This window comes from Silene latifolia, chromosome 10 (genome assembly GCF_048544455.1).
Source record: "Silene latifolia isolate original U9 population chromosome 10, ASM4854445v1, whole genome shotgun sequence".
Classification (NCBI taxonomy): Eukaryota; Viridiplantae; Streptophyta; class Magnoliopsida; order Caryophyllales; family Caryophyllaceae; genus Silene; species Silene latifolia.
In genome coordinates, this window is record NC_133535.1 from 4,602,981 (window position 1) to 4,627,298 (window position 24,318).

General features: G+C 36.5%; 4 protein-coding genes across 5 annotated transcripts; 2 read left to right on the top strand and 2 right to left on the bottom strand.

Moving 5' to 3' along the window:
- Positions 1–468: 468 nt before the first annotated feature.
- Positions 469–6,925, bottom strand: LOC141604796 (AT-rich interactive domain-containing protein 5-like). Of its 2 annotated transcripts, none has more exons than XM_074423293.1 (14): positions 6,722–6,925; positions 6,020–6,371; positions 5,777–5,913; positions 5,609–5,648; positions 4,865–4,917; positions 4,645–4,690; positions 4,280–4,372; positions 3,660–3,776; positions 3,489–3,540; positions 3,316–3,385; positions 3,041–3,107; positions 2,884–2,934; positions 1,401–1,493; positions 469–847 (listed from the first exon to the last, which is right to left on the bottom strand). In XM_074423293.1, the coding sequence occupies exons 2-14, from the start codon at positions 6,353–6,355 to the stop codon at positions 743–745; spliced, it is 1,260 nt and encodes a 419-aa protein (XP_074279394.1). In that variant the 5' UTR covers positions 6,356–6,371; positions 6,722–6,925; the 3' UTR covers positions 469–742. The 2 variants fall into 2 exon arrangements, with proteins under 2 accessions (XP_074279394.1, XP_074279395.1); XM_074423294.1 differs by having other exon boundaries at positions 6,020–6,383; positions 6,722–6,831.
- A 2,026-nt stretch (positions 6,926–8,951) lies between these two features.
- Positions 8,952–10,422, bottom strand: LOC141607039 (putative carboxylesterase 18). Its single transcript, XM_074426414.1, has one exon. It carries the CDS (start codon positions 10,293–10,295, stop codon positions 9,255–9,257), a length of 1,041 nt encoding a protein of 346 aa, XP_074282515.1. The 5' UTR covers positions 10,296–10,422; the 3' UTR covers positions 8,952–9,254.
- Positions 10,423–16,394: 5,972 nt separating this feature from the next.
- LOC141604797 (transcription termination factor MTERF8, chloroplastic-like) lies at positions 16,395–23,236 on the top strand. Its single transcript, XM_074423296.1, has 3 exons — positions 16,395–19,139; positions 19,675–19,840; positions 20,441–23,236. Exon 1 carries the CDS (start codon positions 16,503–16,505, stop codon positions 17,496–17,498), a length of 996 nt encoding a protein of 331 aa, XP_074279397.1. The 5' UTR covers positions 16,395–16,502; the 3' UTR covers positions 17,499–19,139; positions 19,675–19,840; positions 20,441–23,236.
- LOC141606968 (transcription termination factor MTERF8, chloroplastic-like) lies at positions 21,400–22,524 on the top strand. Its single transcript, XM_074426347.1, has one exon. The coding sequence runs from the start codon at positions 21,400–21,402 to the stop codon at positions 22,522–22,524; it is 1,125 nt and encodes a 374-aa protein (XP_074282448.1).
- Positions 23,237–24,318: the final 1,082 nt, after the last annotated feature.

A 24,318-nucleotide genomic window follows, 5' to 3' on the forward strand; every position in this document is an offset into this window, starting at 1 on the left:
GTCGATGCATGTCATCTTTCAAGGCACATTGATCTGTGTTAATTAACATACTCAGAGACAAGATTACTATTATTCACACTTTATTCCGCTATTTATAGAGCCGCTATTCTTGCTTGTGACGAGAAGGCACTTGTGACACCTCACAAACCACCCTCCCTTGGGACGTTAGGGTGATATTATTGTTAATGTTGTATGGCAATTGGTTGACCTCCCCTATTTGCCTTTTACTTCTCTGCAGTTCTGTGGAGAATTTACCTTTTACCGCAGATATGGCGGAAACTTGACGGGTGGTCATTCTGTCCCGCACTTCACCATAGCCATCATTTGCAGTTACAACAAACATATGGCCTTTGGTTTTAGATCAATTTCCTGTCGTTGCACAAGTCTTCAGCCGAATTACTCACGTGGTGACAAGAGTTTCAGGCTTTAAAGAACTGTGTAGTGCAGTTCAGTTCTATGCTGTAAACTAGGGACGCAAATCAGTGGATGCTCAAATTTCACAAATCATCGAAGATAAATCACTACCAGAAATTTGAATCACGCGATAGATACAACGCAAATAACAATTTTTCTGCTACGAATTTACACAGCAAGAGACTAGCACTGCTACAAAAATAACTAGACATTCCGGAGGAGAAACCAGATACGACTTCATCTCGTCAAATTCCTAATCTAACTACAATAAGTCAGGCTATGCTTAGTTAGCGAACCGTTCTAGAACAAAATACGGAAGAAAGATAAACTATTGGATAGGCGGTGCAAATGGAACCCGCACAAAGAGTCTGCCATGCAGGCTGACAACAGCTGATGTATGTAGTGTGTCTATCCTCGCTGGCAAGTTGACAATCTGCAAAACAGCCCCAACAATTTTTTCCTGATTAGCATCAAAATGAGTAATTATGAATCCAACGGAGCTAGACGTGGCAAACAGATCATTTCCATGGGCTCACTTTTAGCAGGTCATTTCAGATTATGGTTATTTTTTGTCAGTGCTTACGAGTTGGGTCAACTGGGTCATTTTCAGGCAATTCCACATCTTGGCTATCAAGGTGTAGTTTCAAATAATCATTCTAATTCATTTTGAGACCGGTCCGGTCATCTGGGTTCGGCTCTTATTCAAGTTGTTTTCTCAAGCTTGGTTGGGTCATGTTGTCGGGTCTAATTGGAGCCCAAGATTCATTACTCTTCGGCTTTGGGGTATGATGAGATAAGCAAAATAGCTTGCCAGACTGAAAGATTGGGTTTGTGAAAAAAATTCATGAAAAAAAGGAAATGAGAGGAAATCGAGAATATGCGAACTTGGCAAGCGCATGCCTTAAGTTCTGATGGTATGCTCACAGTAAGCAGAGCATCTCATATACTGATATACCACATCAAAATCATGAGTTGTTGAAAATCACCTTCTTGAAAGGAGTAATGCCCCATGGGTTGTCTAGTTGCTCAGGCGTACCAGTAATGACCACGCGGCCAGAAGCATCTGACTGAACTCGGACCTGGATTGTCAAGAGACAGATTTTGTTGATACCAAAGTATAATCTTACTAAATCACTCAACACGACGAAAACAAATCCACACAGAGATAAGAAAATTGATTTAAGGCCAAGAAACACACATAAAAATGCTCTTCATGGTAAGCACTAAGAAGTTAAGCACAATACCTCAAGGGTGTCAATTGTAAGTGAAGTTGAATGCTCGAGATATAAATGGTAAGCGATAAATTACAAGCCCAGCTGCCCAAGACTGGGCAGCATATATGGCAAGTGACAACAGATATTATGTAGCATTGCCATCAGAAATAAGAGGAAACCATTTCAGATGGTATCGGAAGTTTATACCACAAGAGCTGAATGCAGCGTCTTTACTACTACTATGACAACAGTTCCTCTTGGGAATCTACTTTCCGCAACCAATTGGCATTCACCTGTAAATATGTTTACCCTCCACAGTGAAGTTACCTAATTGACCAAAGAACATAACACCAGATCCCACCAAATATCTAGCACAACAATAAAATTACCCCAATGACGCAAGCACTTCAGTAAATGCCGAGGTAAGGGTGCGTTAGATGTACACAACAACACAGCTTGTTTATGAATTGACCCATAATGAAAATTACATCTAGAATTTCACATTGACTACTACCTCACAATAAATAACAATCACATCCAGTTTAGTGAAGCACTTTGCTTCATTCCATACAAATCCAAAAACAAACAAGAAACAACAGCGAGTCCTTGGCTCCATTGGAGATGGAAACACAACCTTGTATTCATGAGGGTGGTTCTAATATGGACTAAACCGTGCATCCTTAGTTTAAAGAAGCGCGCCTTGGATGAGGCACTAGCCAAAACGCCTTGGTGCATTTAGGAGCGTCTTTCAGATAAGGCTCATCTAACGAGGCTAACTAGCACGAACTTTTCATATATTTTTCTTTTAGATCTTTCATTATGTCAAATTTTTCCCCAATTATTTCCAAGTTTTACTCCATTACATGTTAGTCAACTTCAAAACAATTCCGAAAAGGGTACTGTCCCCCAAATTTTAATTTGCAAATGCACAACTTGTTATCAAAAATAGGGTGTCTTGCGTCCAAACTGTGCGCGCCTTCACCACCTTGTGCCTTAATCGCCTTGGCCCCTTAGCGCCTCATCAAACTAAGAGTGCATCTAAGTCAAACTTGTATAAGAAATTCCACCAGTATATAATTATCAACATTGAATTGACCATGCCAACATGAGCAAGCACAAATAAAACAAACTAGACACCCTTCTATACTCTATAGGTCAGGTGATGACAATGCACAATACACAGCATGTTTAGAACCCTATGAAACCACGAATTTTGCGAGGAAAATACACAAATGAATTTCAAGAAGGGTAATACCTCCTCACGGAGAAGCCCAGGAACTAACACGTAAACTTCAAAACAATCCTTCTGTATAAAAAGAAAAAAAGAAAAAAACACAATTATCATATGATGGATTAGCTGGAGATAAAATATAAGGGACAGACAATTCACAGCTAAATAATTAGAAACTCACACTTTCTCGAACATTGATTTTCACCCAATCAGCAGGGGGGCCAACGTCAATAATTGTTGCCACAAGTCTATCAACAAAGGACAATAAGTTAGAGAGGCAAAAATATGAAGGAAAAAATAGCACTAATACAAGACCAAGATAGGGTGCAATTAAAGAATGTGCTTAAGGGAGCAATGACATAGAAAGATAATTTCACACTGAGTTATAAGAGAATTCTATCTTAATGAGGCTAAAAGACGGTAAATAAAAGAGAGACCAAAAGTCGAGATCTTAACTGATTATTTAGTTCAGCTTGCATATCATTTTCTTCATGCACCATATTATTTGGTTTCCTTTGCTTTACGCCTAAATTATTAGAGTGCGAAATGAATTAATGTTCGAACATTACAAAATGTTTTAGGAAGCATATACACAATAATGAAATATGTACAGCAGGTCAGTAGCACACCAATGTTCTTAAGATGCTTTTCACGCTTCTGTGAAGAACTGGGATTCTTGTCCTGACAAGACAGAGCAAGATTAACTTCCACGAACCAACATAAATATGAAATAACTAAGAGAGTAATCGCTCAGATCAGCCAATAAATCTGTTACAAACTCCATTATATATTAAACATACCTTAACTATTGGCTCACCATCTTCTCCATAACCAGATTGCCGCTGAGAATGCCAACCCTGCATTGCACGAGTAGCTGATTCCCTTCTCACCCTACCTGAACTGGTAATAGCACCTCCCTACAGAGAAATAATATATTAAGAAAGCTATATAGCATATAAAACTATACATCTAGTACAATGAAAGAAGGGCTATTTGCACTCTAGAAAAGGACTGTTGTACTCCTTTGAAACAACCATTTTCAATATATTCGCTCACAAAAAGAGTGCTTGAAGCATATTTTGAAGTCCTAATAACACCTCCTATACAGAAAACCAACCAGAGAAAAATGTAATAGAAAAAAAAATCTCATCGGGAACATGGGATTTGAATGTCTTTAAAAGGATATGACCAAAAAATGTTCACAACGTCTATCCTCAAAGTAAGATAACTAAACTAAACAGAGGTAACGGCCAAATAAGTGCAAGGAATGCAATTGCAATATTAAAAGGAACCTACATTTGCAGGTTAATTCCTAATCAAGTATCACACATACGCAAATCATGACTACAAAATATCAAAACACCACAACGAATCCATGATACATCATACACCGCCAGATACTTCAAGATGAAGAAACTACCTCATTTTCACCAGAAGCAAGCTCAGGAGTGGGTGCATCTGGAAATTCAACCTCGCCCATCTCTATTTTATGCTTTTCGTATTCCAAAAGTGACTGCATGGAAGAAAAAAAAGACTCGTCCAAAAATGTATAACCCCAATAGAAGAATACCAAAGAAAGAAATCAATTAATAGAAATGATGATAGTAATAGGCCATAAGTGCACTTTAGCAACCAAGCATAAGCAAGACCCAATCTATTTAGCATTATTAAAACCTTTGTGCATGATCATTGCAAGAACAAGCACAGTAAGCAGGAATAGAAGATAAGTGAATGCTCTTCATCTCTTTTCATTGAAAGGAAACAATAATAGATTGCATAAATTACCTTTTCATAGAAAATTCGAAACGTCCAAGATATTGTGGTACAGGTCCTGACAAGAATGCCATGAACTAGTTCAATCCAATGCAAAAATAAACGATCGACGAGAACATAGATAAAATTAACAACTATAATTTAACTGCCAACAAAAGGCTTTAAATCTTTAATCACCAAGCATAAACATGGAGCAATCTAGAAAAGAAGGGATAACAAGGTCATATCTTACTTTGGCGGATGGAAAGATTCTCCAATTTGCCGCCAAAGCTTGTAAAATGTAACCTGCCACAATAGAAAATGAGAATTACTAAGCTTCTGAGGATAATCACGAGTGCATATACCTCGCATATACAGAAATATTGGAGTATCTACCATCAAAGAGATATGTAAATTGACACACACCAACATATATTTACTTCGGCAACTCAAATCATGCTTCAGAGTTTAAATGCCATGCATTACGTACTCATGCAGTAAAAGAAATCTCATGAACATGACCACCAACTATTTCATCGAGATACAATAAAAAAAGAAACATCTTTTATCATTATGAATAATAAATCTTCTACTATAAAGATAAGAGAATATGAGACTCGTGAGACCATCTCAGACTGACGCAGCAGAAAGTAGAAATAAAGTAAGGAGTCGAACACCGAAGACAAATGCTCTTAAAAACTGTGTAATGCATAGAAAACAGAACATGTATAACCCTATGTTGCTCAGACTCTTCAATATTACCTTGTGTACCCGTGTCGGACACTCGACAATCGGAAATGGGTAGGACACTCGGACATTTCATTTTTGACCAATAACATGAATTTTTTTCCATAAAATAGCCGAATCCGGCACTTGGACACACAACCGTGTTGGATACTTCCAACCACAATTATTCATCTATTCGTCAGCCTCTACATTGATTCCAAGCAAAAAAAAAAGTATAAATGCCGTATCAAGAATCCTTAAGAAATCATACCCTGTCATATCCACCCAATTGAACAGTCAATCTCCATAACCTAGTAACAAAGAGGGGTTGACAATGTAAAAAATTAGCCCAAAAACTACTTTTTATAAGGCACCATAGGGAGTCAAAATCCAAGAAAAATAGAAGCTCGTGTCAAATCGTAAAGAAAGGGTACCATACTTAAGTAAGTTCAGAGGCTCCCCATAAAACTTAGGAGGTCGTATGTCCATGCGTCTCTCCTTGTAAAATGCTACCAGCTCTTTCATAAACTCCGCTTGTTCTTCTTTAGTTCCTGCCTCCTCATCGTCATCAATCCTCTGCAAGGACAAAACATTACTTCCCCAAACCATTAACATCCAAATTACACAATGTTCAAGATAAATACACTTTATTACGAGAAGGGAGGATCAAATGAGCGAGCACCTTTAACCTTTTTTTACCATCACTAAAACGCACACTAGCGGGGTCCTGAAGCGACCTAGCTAATAATCTCCCCGAGATGCGAGCAGGAGTAGCTTCAACAGAACTCCCACCATTTTGAATCTTGTTCTGAAACGATCCATCAACGGCCCGTAGTTTTTCCTCAACCGCCTTCATACCAGGATGCCCATCACCATTGCCATTCCCATGCCCATTTTCCTCCACATTAGGACTTCCATGATTGAATTCATCGACCGGAGAAGGCGTGTCACCTTCATCAAGCTCGGCTTCTTCGTCCCGAGCATCACCCATTGCCATTTCAGTATCATCATTCCCCATTCTCTAATTTCAAACCCTAACCAAAACCCTAGAATTAAAATTCCAATACCATCAACCATAAACCCTAATCACATCACTTCCATGCACTCCAAAACTACTAAACTCTTAACAATTAACACCAAGATAAACCTAAAAAGTAAAAACCCTAATTTTTTTACATGCATTAACAATTATTCGAAGTAATTGCAAATTTCATCGAAAATTACTCAAGAAACTAACAAAAGTTCAAATTTTTTATATCAAATTTACTTATTAAAACATTAATTAAATAAATTCAATTAAAAATTACGATAAATTAAGTCATGAAAAATGTACTCCACTTTTAACGCAAGATTACTCAAATTAAGGATAAATTGAACAAATTACCTGTAAAACGACGTCGTCAGGAAGATGTCCACGGTGATGAAGAAAGCGACCGGAAATTGGGGGCGAGAGAGAAAGCGCACAAATATATTGGCAGTAATAATAATTGTAATAATAATACGGGTAAGACCGACTCTCTTATTGAACCGTCCTATAAAAATATCCGCAACTGTTTTACGTAGGTAGAACTTAGAAGTGTAGAACTTATCTTGGGAAACATAATTGGGCTGAGGTTTAGCAATTGGGTTTATTGGAAGTAGATAGTTCGATACTTTCTTGGCCCAAAAGTACGCCTCGAAAGCCCAAAAGTATGTTTTTATGTAGAGGGTAATCCGGTCAAACGGGTTGGGTTGGATCGGGTCATATCAAACAGATACTCCCTTCATTCAACTCCACCTTATATATATGCTTTATGCACAAATATTAAGAAAACTATATTTTATAGAATTAAAAGTACAGCAAATGGATAGAAAATGTTAGAATTTGTGTAATTTGTGGACCTTAATAGTAGAATTATAGTATCAATCAATACTATATATTAAATCCAGAAACCAAGGGATTTCAATGTAATTAAAGAAATCTATACAAATTAATTATACTATATAGTTTTAAATCGATAGCACCGTGTGATGGACCCAATTGAGGGATCTCAATGCAAATATTATATAGTTTGGGTTAAAATTAAATTATATAGAAGCTTGGTAATTTTCCTAAACATGGGAACTTCCTTAAAATAAAATAATTAATTAAGATGGTCAATTTCCTTAAAATAAATTATACTATGTTGCATAATTCTCGATTTGATTTAATACATGTATGTAATATATTTATATAAATATATAATCCTCTTAAAATTGCATGCCTAAGTAGTAAAAGTAATTTCGTAAGTAAAGAAAATAATTGTAGTAACATTGAATATAATTATATGACAGTAATCACTCATTTGAATAGTAAAAGTAACAATATTATCAGCGAGATTAGTGAAACTGGTAAAAACAACAACGAGAGTAGTGAAATAATCAATATTAATGCGGCAATAGTGAAAGTAACAATAATTACGGCGGGAGTAGTGAAATTATCAATATTAATGCGGAAGTAGTTACAGTAACGATAATTACGGCGGGAGTAGGGAAAGTAACAATGATTATGGGCAAGTAGTGAAATGTTATTACTATTGTTTTATTAATAAGAGTAAAATATTAATAGCGAGAGTGGTGAATTTGTCTCAAAATTTATTTCATCGTAATTTTAGGATATGTCATAGAAAAATATATTAATGATAAATTTATGGGTTATGCAACTTTAAATAATTTTATTTAATAAAAAAATTTAATGGTAAGTAGAGGTAGCCCGGGCGAAGCCGGGCACCAATACTAGTTATAGTAATAAAAGTACAACCAAATAAGGAAAGGTGTAATGTGGAGTTGAATTGACGAAAAAGGAATACAAGCAATCTGGAGTTGAATGGAGGAAGTATATCTTTTTGTTATCGGGTTGGTTGTGTCGGGTAAATATATGTGTCAGGTCAGGTGATTATCAGGTCTAATTTCTTTATCACATTACTTCAAATTTTTACCATTAAGTTTAGTTTTCTACTGTTATTTCGGTTTAGTTACTTGTTTTAAGTCAAACGTATCAAGGTAACATTAAATTGCTTTCATTTTGATCGATATTAAGCTTAATAGTTGTTGGACCATCAATCTTATCGGGTTAATATCATGTCAGGTTGGGTTCGGGTTCGATCGTGTCGTTGATCATCGAACCATATTGAATGTCGGGGCACAAATGGGTCAGGCCGATTTTGGGTTGCTAAATCATCTAGTTCTATCGGATCGTCTTTCGAGTAGATGGTCAAATTTGGCAATTATGATAAGAACGATAATACATTCGTCTTAACAGCTAAGTTAAGACCTCTTCAATAGCTTACCATCGTCAAGTCAATAACGTCATGAATCATGACATAACTTAGACTATCAAGTGACTCATCTTCTCCGATCTCCATTATTATTACAAGTTGCACAATGTCAAAGTTTGCAAGCCAAATTACCTTAGGACTTAGCTTCTAATCAAGCTCTAGCAATACTCCACATTTAAAACGTTTCAACAATAATTATTAAATGGAAAATAATAACCATTATACTCCATACTAAACATTATAGTGATGTACCAAAAAAAAAAAAAAAAAAAAAAAAAAAAAAAAAAAACATTATAGTGATGCACAGTTACCCTATTACAAGAACAATTGGTTTTTGCGTAAAAACTAAAACGGTTTTAATTCCAAACTTCTCACAGCATCCTTTAATTCTCACATGTAAGAGTCGTCTTAAATTAACGCGGTCTTAAACAAGAATTGGTGCTACAAGTATCATTGCTCATGAGATAGTACTTAGTAAACACAAGCTGGTGGCTCTTCAATTATTTGAAAGTCACACGCCTTTGCCATGAGTTTGTGATAAGGTAGGGCTGTTAGTCCGACCAATAAACGTAGTCTAAATCGAACATGTTATCTCTCGATGTATTTTCTTAAAATACAAGGTTAATGATTTTGCACAAATTCACTCACTTTACCAATTAACATGTCATATTCAGGACATTGAGCTGCACAACAAAATCCATGATCCGCATCCGGATACTCCACCAACTCGACTTGTTTTCCGGACCTTTTTAACCCGTTTACATAACTCCGTTGTCGATCTTGCAACAAATCCAACCCGCCAATTACCACTAACGTGGCCGGGTACTCAATACCCGAAAATGAAATAATATCCTCCTCAGAAGACCCAGGCCCAAACACATTAGAAGCCGGGTGGTCTCGATCCGCCCCATTCGGCAAAAACGCCTTCCAAAAAAAATCCGTCTTTTGCAACCGAGGCCCGACGCCTAAACGAATCTCCGAAGCAGTTCTCCTTTCCCCGCCAAAAAACGGTTGGATCATAACTAACCCTCGAATCCTAACCTCCTTAAACTCAAACCCGCCACACCTAACCGCCACGTGGTGGGCCAAGTTCCCGCCGGACGAATCACCGGCGAGAAAACACCGTCTGACGTCAGCATTCGCCGGAAAATCCGACACCTTGTCCCTAATCTCGCTATCAATAAAATTAACCAGGTCAAATCCGTCAATATACTGCGCCGGACACTTATGTTCCGGCGCAAGACGATAATTGACGGATATAACGATAGCGGGCGAACTCCTCGCAATCTGACGACAAAGAAAGTCGAAAGGAACGGTCGAAGCAGAGTAAAGAACAAACCCTCCGCCATGGAAATAAATGATTACAGGAAGCTGAGAGGAGTTTGCATTGACAGGAACGAACATACGAAACCATAATTTGCGAGAAGCGTCGATAGTGTGATCGGAGGACTTGACTCCGTCTATTGGGGTTATAGACGGAGGCGTACAAATATCGACGAGATTGAGGAGATGGCGGTATACTGTACCATTAGGGCGGCATGCCTTCGCGGTTATGAAAGGTGCCGCCCTTGATAGTAGTCGAGATCGTAAGGAAAGACCGTCGTCTCGGTTTGATGTAACATTGGTGCCATCATCCTGTAAATTTTGCTGTTGCTGTTTCATTGTTATCTGAACTGATCTGTTGATTTGTTCCTAGCTGTTTAGAGGAATAGTATATTATAGGATAGGATGTGGTTTAGATTTTTGCCTTTTTGGTTAGGAATTAGGATACCTACAAATTGCAATTGACTATTTTATCATTATTCTAGAAGCAAGTTTATTAAAGAACAACAATTGGTCTCCCTTGTGACGGGTTACCATTTGTGGCGGATATTTTGTGGGTTAAAATGGTAACAAAATGGGTTAGTGGAGAAAGGGGACCACATGAATAGTGTTGCAGAGAGAAAAAAAAAGTGAGTACTTTGTGAGGTAAAATGGTATCCGTCACTCAAGAGTGACGGATATGTGCCGTCACAAATGAGATCTTGTGAAAGAACAAAATGATGAGGCAACCAATAGTACTCCTATATACTCCCAAGGGGCCAACAGTCTATTACATTCATAATTTTTTTTGGGTGTCAAATGAGGATGATTAGAAGTCATGACTTATTTTTATGATACTTTCGTCTTAACCACTAAACTACGACCTCTTCAATACCACAAGGTATTACATTCATAATGAAATGAAAGAAGAATAATTTTAATTAAGGGATAAAAAAAATTGTGAGAAGAATAATTTTAATTAAGGGATAAAAAAAAAATTGTGAGAAAGAGGTCTTCAGTTTGAAAAATAAATAAATTAAATTGACCGTCTTTAAGATGTCTTCAGTTTGAAAAAGAATTTACCGGCGTCTCAACTCGTAGTCGGGAATTATGGTCCGTCAAAGTATATTCGTTAAAAAAACTTTTACCAACCATAACTACGGCTACGAATTCAAAAAGCGGTGAATTTTTTTTTCCAAATTCAAGGCCTTAACGAGATAATTGATTTAACCAAAAAAATTACCGTTTTTTAAACTCGTAACAGAGAATTATTGTCGATCAAAATTTTTTTCGTGAAAAACAAGGGGTGCACTTTAGAAAACGAAAAAGTTCAGGGATACACGAGAGAATATCTTTTATATTAAAGAACAAAATGCCGAGGTAACCAATAGCAAGACAAGCTAAATCATGAGGAATGATATTCATGACCTTGATTCAAATTTAGTCTCCAATATATTGCCCTTATGGCTCCCGTCACACCAATATATAGCCCTTGGACTTTATTGCCATAAACTAACCTTGGTCAAACATCAACCACCACGACAACCATAACTAACACAACCACCACCATATACATCGACATTACTTTAATACCTTCATCATTGTAAATCAATAAATTTACATGAACCTTCAAACCAAACCAAATCAAAAGACAAAAAATATGGGGAGAGGAACCCCTTTTGGTTCGGGTTAGAAGTAAAACGAAGGGGAATATTTCCCTTGTTTCGTTAGCAAATTGGGTCGAAACCTGGAGTGTAATCCTTTGGATTGGACTGGAGGGAGTATGTTTCAACTATTACGATAAACTAGTGTATGGAGCCGCCTCAATATCCAACCCAACTCATAGACCGAAACTCCGAATGTTTTCAACTTGTTGATTACATGCCGTACATGGTATGTACTCCGTAATGTAATAGGAAGTTAACTGAAACTTTCAATCCTAACCAAATTCATTGACTTTGACTTTATCTCAAAGTAGAATGAGCTAAACTCAATAATAGAGACACAAAACAATTTTTAATTACATTTGTAGACTATTCTTCTATTCATGAATCTGAATTCGAAAAAAAGGATCACGAATCCGATGTATTATACCATGACTCTTTTAATTTTTGAGTTTATATGTATTTTTTCTGAGCTTTCTCAAAATTTACAAGTTCTATTTTTATTTATGTAGTCAAAACTCCAACTTAACTGAATTTTTATGTAAATTTTTTGAGCAAAAGTAAACTTTTTAAGCAATATTGCATTTTTTAAATTAATATTTAAGTGAATAAGTTCAAAAACTTTATAATAAAACTCAAAATCATTAAAATAAAACTCAAGAAATTGATTTGGTACATCAGATGCATCGATCATGTATGCTATACTAAAAAAAACTTGCATATATATCTTTATAATAATACACATTATAATTACGAGTATTTTTTTTTTCCTTAGGAAAGGAATACGAGTATATATGAGAATATATATTCTGTATTCCATAATCTTGATCATATTATGTAAAAGTCGAAATCCTTACACTAACTAGAAAAGAAGTTGTAGTTTCTACATTGTTTCCTATTCTTGTTATAAATCGATTTCTTGTAAATCTATATATATATATATATATTCACTTTATCATACGTTACATAATACATATACATTAAAAATTCCCGTCTACGTTTTATAATTCACTCTCGAGTCTCAAACTTTTCTATTCACCTCGAAAATGAACCAAGACGGTCCAACAGTTAATTCTCAACTTAACTCGGTCAGGGTAAGGCGAACAAGATCATCCCTCAAGTCAACGGACCATATACCCTACCCGGTGCTGTCTGAAGAAGACTTAGGTCCGGTATCCATTCCCGAATCCATATTTGAGCCAAAGACGCCTCCGTCGACTCCGGCACCTGATTACTTGAGTGAGATTGATCGCATTTTGGCTAAGGAAGGGGGAGATATTGGACCGTGCAATATTGGTAATCATGTTACTCAGGCTTTTCCAGGCAGAAATAATAATAAACCGGGTTTTGTTATGAGGAACAAAGTCGTACTCTTGTATTTTGTGGTTTTTGTTTCATGCCTTCTATTTGGATTGTATGTTACTTGAATTGGTTCAATACGTTTGGGAACTATTATTCATGGGTGCTCCATTCACAAACAATATTTATCTTCAGTTTGTAACGGATAGTATCCGTCACAAGCAATACGCTTTATAATTCTTGTAAACTATTCTTCTATTCATAAATTCAATACAAAAAATTTTTGCATATATATCTTCATAATATATACACATTATGCCGAGAATGTTTTAGTCTAGTGGTAAAGATAGATGTCATAGGCCTATTATGGACAATAGATTCCAGGTTCAAATCCCCTCCCCTCTATTGTAATCCGACTAAGTGCGGTCTTTGTTAGACCAAAATAGTATATACACATTATATTACGAGTATTTTTTTTCCTTAGAAAAGGAATACGAAGTATATGAGAATATATATTCGGTATTCATAGTCTTGATCATATTATGCAAAGTCGAAATCTATAAGCTGAAAGCTTGAATGAATATTGTTAACAGATGCAGCGGAATATATACAAGGTACATGAATTAACCTAAAATACAAGCTAACTAACTAGTTACTCCATTCAACTCCCACTCTACCACCTTACTTTATCACGTTTGTCAACGCGTATTTTACGCAGTAAATATCGTTAGTAACGTATTTGCAAAAATTATAATAGTTAGATATTTTTAATGTGCGTAAAGACGAATCAACAAAAATCCCAGATGAATATATTTTCACTCATGTATTGAGAGAAAATTAAAATTAAATGTTTATTTGTGAATAGTAGAAAATTAAGAGTGCTAGAGTAGTGTTAAATGAAGAAAGTAATTTTTTAAAGATAATAAAGATTACCTAGGATAACAAGAATATAGCTACAAATACAATTAGTTACACAAGAATTAATTAACAATATTAATAAAGATTACGTAATCTCAACAATTCTTGTTATACCTCGATTTCTTGTAAATGTATATATATTGTCACTTTGTCATACCTTATTGAGTCTCAAGTCTCAACCCTTTTTTATTCATCTCCAAAAATGAACCAAGACGGTCCAATAGTTAATTCTCATCTTAACTCGGTCAGGGTAAGGCGAACAAGATCATCCCTCAAGTCAACGGACCATATACCCTACCCGGTGCTGTCCGAAGAAGACTTAGGTCCGGTATCCATTCCTGAATCCATATTCGAGCCAATGACGCCTCCGTCGACTCCGGCGCCGGATTACTTGAATGAGAATGATCGCATTTTGGCTAAGGAAGGGGGAAATATTGGACCGTGCAATTATAAACCGGGTTTTGTTATGAGGAACAAAGTCGTGCTATTGTCTTTTGTGGTTTTTGTTTCATGCTTTCTAGTTGAGTTGTACTATGTTATTTGAATTGGTTCAATGTGTTTGGAAACTAGTATTTCATACTGGCGAATTCAGAATTTTTTTTGTTGCATTTTGGAGTATCATTTAACACTAAAATTGAATAAAAGATATAGGAAGAAATTGTTTCTAATGTCGAACCTGAGACCTCCCAACCCGATACATACATCCGGTGAATGATTTTTGGCTTATTGACTTGTGAGTACATATTTGATCAAGGATTGCTTATTTACGAGTTGTTCTCTATGTATAACATTATGTTATTTCCTCCGACTCAATAGTTTGTTTACCTTCGATTAAAATACTTCTCAACCTGATACATATATCTGTTGAATGTTTTGTGGCTTACTGACTTGTGAGTACGTATTTGATCAATGATTGCTTATTTAGGTGTTCTCTATGGGTAACATAAATTATGTCATTCTCTCCGCCCCAAGTTTGTTTACCTTCGATTAAAATACCTACAAATCCACTTTGTCAAAATCTTTACAAGCAGTCAACAAGCATAATAAATCGTGTCGCATGCGTAGAAGACTCAATCACAAATTCAAATCTTCAAGAGAGATTCAAGTCACCGCGACTCTCTTAAGAAATCAAATTAACACGCGTGTGTAACAGTAAAAGTTGTTTACAGCGCACCCCTCATGTGTACGCGCACGCGTACATCGCGTACACGTATCCCTTTCGACACATTGAAATCAGAGGATACATTAGAGTTTGTATACGTAATTTTTGATATTTGATTAATTAAATTCATTTGTCTCTTATTCGATGAGTTTATAAAAGCCGAACCAGATAATAAAAACCAAAATGAGACCAAAACACCAAAAAATATCTCGGATAACAATCAATATCTATATAGAAGAGTAAATTAAAAATAATACAGGGGGCTCCCATCGATTATCAATCGATCGATGGTAAGCCCCAAAATTGCTTCAAATTTCAATCAATAGTATGCATATCTATCTTCTATTCAATAAAAGTCTCCCAGAGGTAAATTTTATCTCATAAATCAAACGAAGGATCCCCTCAAAAGCTACATGAAGATAGCGATAATAGGACGAGCCGAATTGTCAGATGCTGTTTCGAGATACCTAGTTTATAAGAAAATTATTTTTCTTTGGTTTCCATTAGATTTGTTTTCGATTATAATTATTCTTTGTAAGTGCCGTATGACTTTCTATTAATGAATTGTTCTTTTCTCTTTCAAAAAAAAAAAAAAATTCCCATTTAAAATTCAGTTTTTTAAAATTACTTCCTTATATACTCCCAACTTATTTCTTAAATTACTCCCTTAAAATACACTTTTATTAAAAATTGCTTAAAAATTATTTTTTTGGTGTACTGTTTAGAGATGTCAATCGGGCTAGGTTTTTGGGTCGTTCGAGTCTGCCACACACTTCGTTTCAGGTCGGGTTAGTTTTGGATGTCAACTAATGGGGCCCTTTTAGCATCGGGTGACTTCGGATTTTGAGCCATTTGGGTTGGGTTATTTCGGGTATGAGTCATTTTAGGTCGGAGCAATGGCTAAAACACTTTAATTAATACTACCAGTAACTCAGTAAGTCTCCCTTGTGACAGACATATCCGGCACAAAATTGTAGCGGGTCAAATATCACACACATGGTTAGATAAAACAAAATCAGAATGCCAAATGAGTCACAAATGAGGTGTCGTTATCTATCAATGTAGTTGATATTTGTCCCGTCATAAACTTGTGACGGATATGACCATCACAAACAAGAGCTTGTGTAGTACTAATATGACTAATTAACTAAGAATATCTTATAAAACACAATTAGTTACTCCGTATTTATTACGAAATGCTGCAACCAATGAACCCTTTATTTTGATGAAAATAATACTAATAAACTGTATAACATAATTTTGAGTCATTTGAAATCGTCAGTTATCCGATCAGATGTTTTGGGTCGGGTCACCTCTGGTCGAGTCAATATCAGGTCAATCAAAATTAATATCGGGTCAATTCGGATTGTAACTTGTAAGTCATAATCGAGTCAAACAATTTCGGGTCACTTTCGGATGTTTGGGCAGTCTTATTAGGTTGGGTCACCTCATGATCGAGTCAAACAATTCGAGTCACACAATTACGCCTTTGAATTAATTTACGGTTACAGAAATTGATAGAGAATGTTGAAGAAACTCAGCATCAATGGAGTTCAAACTATGTTCTCAGCTCACATCCTCAAAAGGGTTTCAAGTTACGCAACTGTAGCATCAAAAGCTTCAGAAATCCCTAATTCTATGGTGGATTATTTGGTAAATTCACTTGGTTTTTCCAAAGAAGAAGCTTCTGTTACTTCTGCAAAGGTTAGTACTACCTTCAAATCTACTGAAAACCCTAGTTTTGTTATTGATTTCTTCAAAAATGATGGATTTTCCCAATCCCAGATTAAGCAATTAGTTTCAAGGGCACCCGAAATCTTATCTTGTAATGTTTATAAAACCCTAAAACCAAAGATTCAGGCTTTACATGATATGGGTTTTTCTAAGTCAGATTTAGCTCATCTTATTAGTTTATATCCTGATTTTTGTCACAGAAGTTTGAATGATCATATTATTCCTACACTTGCGATTTTGAAATTAGTTTTTGGTGATGATAATGAGGTTTTGATTAATGCCGTGAAGAATTCGTCTTGGTTGCTCGGATCGTGTGCGAAAAAGGAACTTCCTGATGTAATTTCTTTGTTGGAAAGTTATGGGTTATCTGATGATCAGATTAAATTATTTGCATTGAGGAAAACTAGGTATTTATCAATGGGCAAAAAGTCGTTGGAGCCTATCTTGATTAGGGTTGAAAACCTCGGGATTGCTCGTGGGTCGGGGATGTTCTTTCATGGAATTTGTGCTTTGTGTTCTATCAGTGAAGCTACTTTGGATGATAGGAAGAGAATATATAAGAGCTATGGATTTAATGATGAGGATGTCTTGACATTAGCTAGGAAAAGTCCATATGCCTTAACGGTCTCGGAATCTAAGTTGAGGAGCGGTTTGGACTTTTTCATGAAAGAGGTCGGGTGCCTGCCTTCTGAGATAGCATTTATGCCTAACGTGCTGACATATAGCTTGGAAAAGAGAGTAATCCCGAGATATAGAGTTTGGAAAGGTCTGAAGGAGAGGGGGTAACAAAAAGTGACTAACAAGAAGCTCAAAAAAATTAATGACGTTTTTGTTTCTTGCCTGAATCTCAATGAGCCTCGATTTTTTGAGAAGTTTGTCCAACCATACAAAGATGAGTATCCTGATCTTTATAGCGATTACGTCAAAGTAGCACGTTCTACCCTGTTTTGTCAAAGTAGCACGTCCCGTCATGTTTTGAAGATTGCCAAGTAGATTACTGTTTGGGTGCGTGTTTGTCTTCCAATTGAATGCGCCATTATGTATGGTGTTGATGGTGCTAATTACAATGATTCATAGAAATGAAGTCATATCTACTTTTTAAACATTTTCTGACGACTGTCAACAATTGCTCAAGCATCAAGCTCGGTCATTTCTTTCTTCTGATGATTGTCCACTCATAATAATCGACGCTGACTCAACCCAGAACACTGAGAGAAGAGGGGGGGGGGAGGGAAGAACGTTTTACCGATGTGCGTATACAGAGGCTTGCTATTTGGTATCACTAACTTGCTTGGTAAACTTTTTTGTTCAATTTTGTGGTAATTAGTGCTATCAAATGTTGAATATGCATTGAAAGCTAAATGTTGTTGAACAATCGATATTTATAATTTTAATTTTAAAGCGTAACAAATGTATTTCCTTTATCTTTCCCTTTTGTTTTCCACTTTTAAGTTGAAATCTTGATGATGTTCATGTATGTGATGATCGTCCCTTCACACACATGTCATTCAATCTTCGTATGATATGTGTTATGGGTATGTGCTTGTGCACGGTTTGCAATCTGAGCATGCCAAGATGATTCTTCATTGGAGTATCTTATTCTAGTGAATCTTCGTATGATATGATGTTTCAGCCAATTGCGAGATGTAAGCAAAGGGATGTTTGTATGTTACATTTACTGTCAGTAGTTAGCATCATAATTATAAATGATTGAAGACGTGCTAGTTACTTTTGCGGTTTTAATCTCGGCGTTTTTGTTTAGATTGTGTTTGACGATTTGGTCAATCTGTCAACTATAATTTCCTAACAAGCTCTACTTTTGTAAAGAAATACGGAGTCATAAACAATCGAGGTAACTCAAACTGCTCTGTGGTTCTCTTTTATACTCCCTCCTGTTTACTGCATTGCAACATTGGCTAAATATGTGTGAGTAGTATTTAATGAAATGTTGCCATTCGAGTTCTGCTGGAGGGAGTATTTGCTTTGATGTGAAATAAAAATTGACTCATTATGGCGTCCTATGAATCCCAGGTCTTTGGGTTTATATACTGTGGTGATTGCGGTTGTTGGAAGTGAAGCAAATTATTTCGCATTGCGGATGAGTATTGGGGTTCAAAAACGGCTTCTCTTAGAATTTTATGTTTTACTGCTGGCCTTGTAGGCTTGACTGTTTCTGACCGTTTCGGGTGTGTCACGCACATTTGTGGACATTCCATTTCTCCAACATTGAATCCTTCAAATAGTAGCTTCACTGGTAAAGTGCTATGATATAATGAATCATGAATGCAGTGATTATAAGAAATAGTTTTACCTTCCAGGCAAGGATGATTTTTCCTCTTCTTCTTTCTATTCTGCAGATTATGTTTTGGTTGAAAAAATTTGACTTAGGAGATATAGCTTTTCGCACGGTGACGTGATAGTCCTCTCGTAAGTTTCTCGTATGAGGCTTGTATATGTTGTTGGAAATATCAAGAGATGTTGATATTGCTAACGCATCCCCTATAAACTGTCTCTGTTATTTAACCTGTCACATGGATAGAGATGTAGCGAAGAAATTTCTCGTGCAACCTAATTTAAAAGTAATTTGTAAAATAATTGGAATTTGTTGTGCGAAGGGGGTTGGTAAATGTAGAACTTTGGAAATGCTGATAGCATTGTAAAGTTATGAGCAAGATTGCAAGTTCATCAACTAAAATATCAAATGATTCGGGTTCTAACTCTCTTGATCATGTTCAAACCTATGTTATGCAAGTCTGAGAGGCTACACACATGACACAACTATGTGGTGTTATTGTTCGTGTTTTGGGCCTAAAATTCGGTATAATAGTAGCATAGTGTTGTGTCGTGCTGTTTCAATAGTCAGCACCAACACTGTCAAAGTGAAGTGTTCAAAGAACATAGTTTCAAATATGATATCTTCTTATTCTTCTGGCATTTGCTCCGCTTCTGTGGAACCCTATAGGTCTCTAACTAACCACAAGGAGAAAAATGTGAAGAGGATCATTGCTTTGCCTGGTGATTGGCTCAAACTGCCTGATACGCATGTCACAGTGAAGATTCCTGCTGGGCATTGTCGGGTGGAGGGAGACAATTCCGCGACCAGTATGGATTCAAGATATCTTGGTCTAGTATGTATTCTTTGATTGTATTTTATCATTCTACTTCTTTGTTTACCACCCACTTTTTACAGGTTCGTAGTTGTCCACCCTAGCTCACCACCCACTTCTCATTGATGGTTATATATTACCGGTTCGTAGTTGTTCACCCTAGCTCACTTTATTGGTAGTGACTAGTGTAGTAATAGCCTAATATGGTCTGGAAGTGATATATACGGCCTGATATATATTCACTTAACCATTCTGTTCATTTTAACATTCCCTTTCTTTTTCAAATGGCAGAAAATTTTCCGAAAATTGCTCGTGTTAATGTTTGGGCCATTTAAGGCATATGTTGTGACCACTTTGAGGTGTAGTAATAAATCTGTTTTCGAGTAGAGTTTTAATTTTTTCCCCTTCCCTTTTTTGACGACCAGTTGCGCTCCCCAGCCCTCGAGCACCAACAGTAAGAACCTTCAATAATATTGTATTCCTATGCAGTGGATTGCATTTTATCTCGATAGATAATCAGGATTACCTTAATCAAACTAAAAAATTCGGTTTGGTATTGAAGGATCATTCTATGCTTTTTCTAAGAATTGTCGGCAAGTAAAATTTACATCTCTCTTGCAGGTTCCCCTGGGTTTAGCCCAAGGTAGAGTCACACACATTCTGTGGCCTCCTCAGCGAATAAGTAAAGTGGAATCACAAGTTCCTCAAGAACGGCTTCATGGTTTTTCGTAAGCAAGCGTTGAAAACAATTGCTGCTCTTGCTGAGGTTTCAAATCCGGCTTTCGTGCATTTCTGATGAACTCGGCAAATTTGACTGTAGTTACTAGTTAGTATTGTAGTTGTGCCTAAGATCATGACTTCATGAGGTTAGATATTGGCTCAAGGTTTGTTGATTCTGTCTTATGTGTGATACTTGACCCGTCTTAAGGTTAAAACTGATATGTCCTTCTAATGTAAAGGTCCACATTTGAACATTTGTTGGAGAAAAATTGAAAATGTGCGGATGCGTTCATCTTCCATAGTTACACATGCAAACAAGTTCTTATGGAATGATGGGTTGCTACGTTTACAATGTAACATGGAGATGATATTTGTAATCTTGATTAATCGATGTGTCCGATTGCTTTTCGGTAATACTTCTGATGCAAATACTACTAATATACTCGCATAACTTAATACTTGTAATTTTTTTTTTTTTTGAGGGGACTTAATACTCGTAATTTTGGGTCACTTTGGATCATTTCAGATCGGGTCAAATATTGGATCAGATAGTTTTCGATTGGGTCACCTTGAGTCAAGTCGACAATGAGTCATTCAAAGTTGATGTCAAGATTAGGTTAGGGCGGGTTAATTTGAATTTTTAGTAATAATCAGGTTAGACAATTTCGGTTCACTTTCGTCTCGGTTAGTCTTATCAAGCCGGGTCAACTTTAACCGCTTATGTAAAAACGAAAATGATATCAGACGGATTCAAATCCGCCATAAACCGAACCCGTTTAAGTCCGTTTGTTCAAACATATACTCCGCTGAATACTTGAATTACATTTACAGCCGCTTCAGGAAAAGAAAATTGAGAGAGAATGTTGAAACTCAGCATCAATGGAGTTCAACGAATTTTGTCAGCTCACAAATTCAAACGGGTTTCGAATTACACAACTGTAGCAGCAAAAGCTTCAGAAATCCCTAATTCTATGGTGAATTATTTGGTAAATTCACTTGGTTTTTCCGAAGAAGAAGCTCTTGTCACTTCTTCAAAGGTTAGTACTACCTTTAAATCTACTGAAAACCCTAATTCTGTTATTGATTTCTTCAAAATTAGTGGATTTTCCCAATCCCAGATTAAGCATTTGGTTTCAAGAGGACCCAAAGTCTTATTTTGTAATGTTGATAAAACCCTAAAACCAAAGATTCAAGTTTTACAAGATTTGGGTTTTTCTAAGTCGGATTTACCTCATGTTATTAGTTTCAATCCTGATATTTGTTGGAGAAGTTTGAATGATCAGATTATTCCTACACTTGAGAATTTGAAATCGGTTTTTGGTGATGATAATGAGGTTTTGATTAATTCTGTGAAGAAATCCCCTTGGTTGCTCGAAAAGGGTGTAGTTGATGTAGTTTCTTTGTTGCGAAATTATGGGTTATCTGATGATCAGATTAAATTATTTGCATTGAGGAAAATTAGGTATTTATCAATTGGAACAAAGTCATTGGAGCCTACCTTGATTAGGGTTGAAAACCTCGGGATTCCTCGTGGGTCGGGGATGTTCTTTCATGGAATTTGTGCTTTTTGTTCCATCAGTGAAGCTAGTTTGGATGCGAGGGAGAGAATCTATAAGAGCTATGGATTTAATGACGAGGATGTCTTGACATTAGCTAGGAAAAATCCATATGCCTTAATGCTCTCGGAATCTAAGTTGAGGAACGGTTTGGACTTTTTCATGAAAGAGGCCGGGTACCGGCCTTCTGAGATAGCATCTAGACCTAACGTGCTGACCTTTAGCTTGGAGAAGAGAGTAATCCCGAGATATAGAGTTTGGAAAGGTCTGAAGGAGAGGGGGATACAAAAAGTGACTAACAACAAGCTCAAGAATATTAATGTTTCTTTGATTATTGCCTGCAAATCAGGGAGCCTCGATTTTTTGAGAAGTTTGTCCAACCATTCAAAGATAAGTGTCCTGATCTTTATAGCGATTACGTCAAAGTAGCACGTCCTGTCCTGTTTTGAAGATTGCCAAGTGGATTACTGTTTTGGTGCGTGTTTGTCTTACAATTGAATGCACCATTAGTATGGTGTTGATGGCGCTAATTACAATGATTCATAGAAATGAAGTCATATCTACTTTATAAACATTTTCCGACGACTATCAATCATGGCTCAAGCATCAAGCTGCGTCATTTCTTCTTCTGATGATTGTCCACTCATGATAATCGATGCTGAATATGTATTACCCCTGCTGACTCAACCCAGAACACTCTGAGAGGAGGGGAAAGAAGGCCAGTGTCGATGCTACAACATTTTACTGATGTGCGTTTACGGAGGCTTGTCATTTGGTGTCACTAACTTGCTTGGTAACCTTTTTTGTTCAATTTTGTGGTCAGGGGTTCGATTTTTGACTATTGCGAATGAAAAAGCCAAACTTGGGAGAGGTCTACCCATTAAATTGCCTTCAGCACCCCTTCACGAAGGAGATTGCCCCAACTGTGGGTAGGGATACTCCTGGTCAACACTAAAAAAAAAAACCGTTTCATATGCATTGAAAGCTAAATGTTGTTGAACAATTGATATTTACTTTGGCATATTTTAATTTTTAAGCTTAGCAAATATAATTCTTTTATCTTTCCATTCCTTTTGTTTTTTCTCTTGTAAGTTGAAATCTTGATGATGTTCATGTATGTGATTATCGTACCTTCATACACTTGTCATTAATCTTCGTATGATATGTTATGGACTTATGGGTATGTGCTTGTAGCCCTTGTACACAGTTTGCAATCTGAGCATGCCAAGATGATTCTTCATTGTTCATGTATGTGATGATTCTTATTCTACTGAATCTGCTTTTGTTTCAGCCAGTTGCGAGATGCAAGCAAGGGATGTTTGTAACTTTGTATGTTACACTTAATGTCAGTAATTAGCATCATAATTATAAATGATTGAAGAAATATTAGTTACTTCTGCGGTTTTAATCTCAGCCCTTTTGTTTAGATTGTGTTTGATGCAATCTGTCAAGTGTCAACTACATTTTCAGAACAAGCTCTACTTTTGTAAAGAAATACGGAGGGGTAATAAACAATCGAGATAACTCAATATGCTCCGTTGTTCTCTTTTATACTCCCTCTTGTACACTGCATTGCGACATTGGTTGAATATATGTGACTGTGAGTAGTATTTTAATGAAATTTTGCAATTCGAGTTCTGCTGGAGGGAGTATTTGCTTTAATGTGAAATAAAAATGGACTCGTTATGGCGTCTTATGAATCCCAGGTCTTTGGGTTTATATACTGTGGTGGTTGCAGACTTGCAGTTGTTGGAAGTGAAGCAAATATTTTCACATTGCTGGTGAGTATTGGGTTTCAAACATGCTTCTCCTAGAATTTTACTTCTACGTATGTTTTACCGCTGGCCTTGTAGGCTCGGTTGTTCTGACCGTTTTGGCCTTTGGGTGTGTCACGGACATTCGTGGACATTCCATGTCTCCAGCATTGAATCCTTAAAATAGTAGCTTCAGTGGTAAGGTGCTATGGTATTATAGGAAATAGTTTTACCTTCCAGGCAAGGGTGATTTGTACCCTATTCTTTTTTCTATGTTGCAGATTCTGTTTTGGTTGAAAAGATTTGCCTTCGGAGATATAGCAACTTTTGACAGCATTGGTCGAAGGTAAGACGAACAAGATTATCCCTCAAGTCAACAGACCATATACCCTACCCAGTGCTGTCCGAAGAAGACTTGGGTCCTGTATCCAATCCCGTCTCCATATTTGAACCGAAGAGGCCTCCGTCG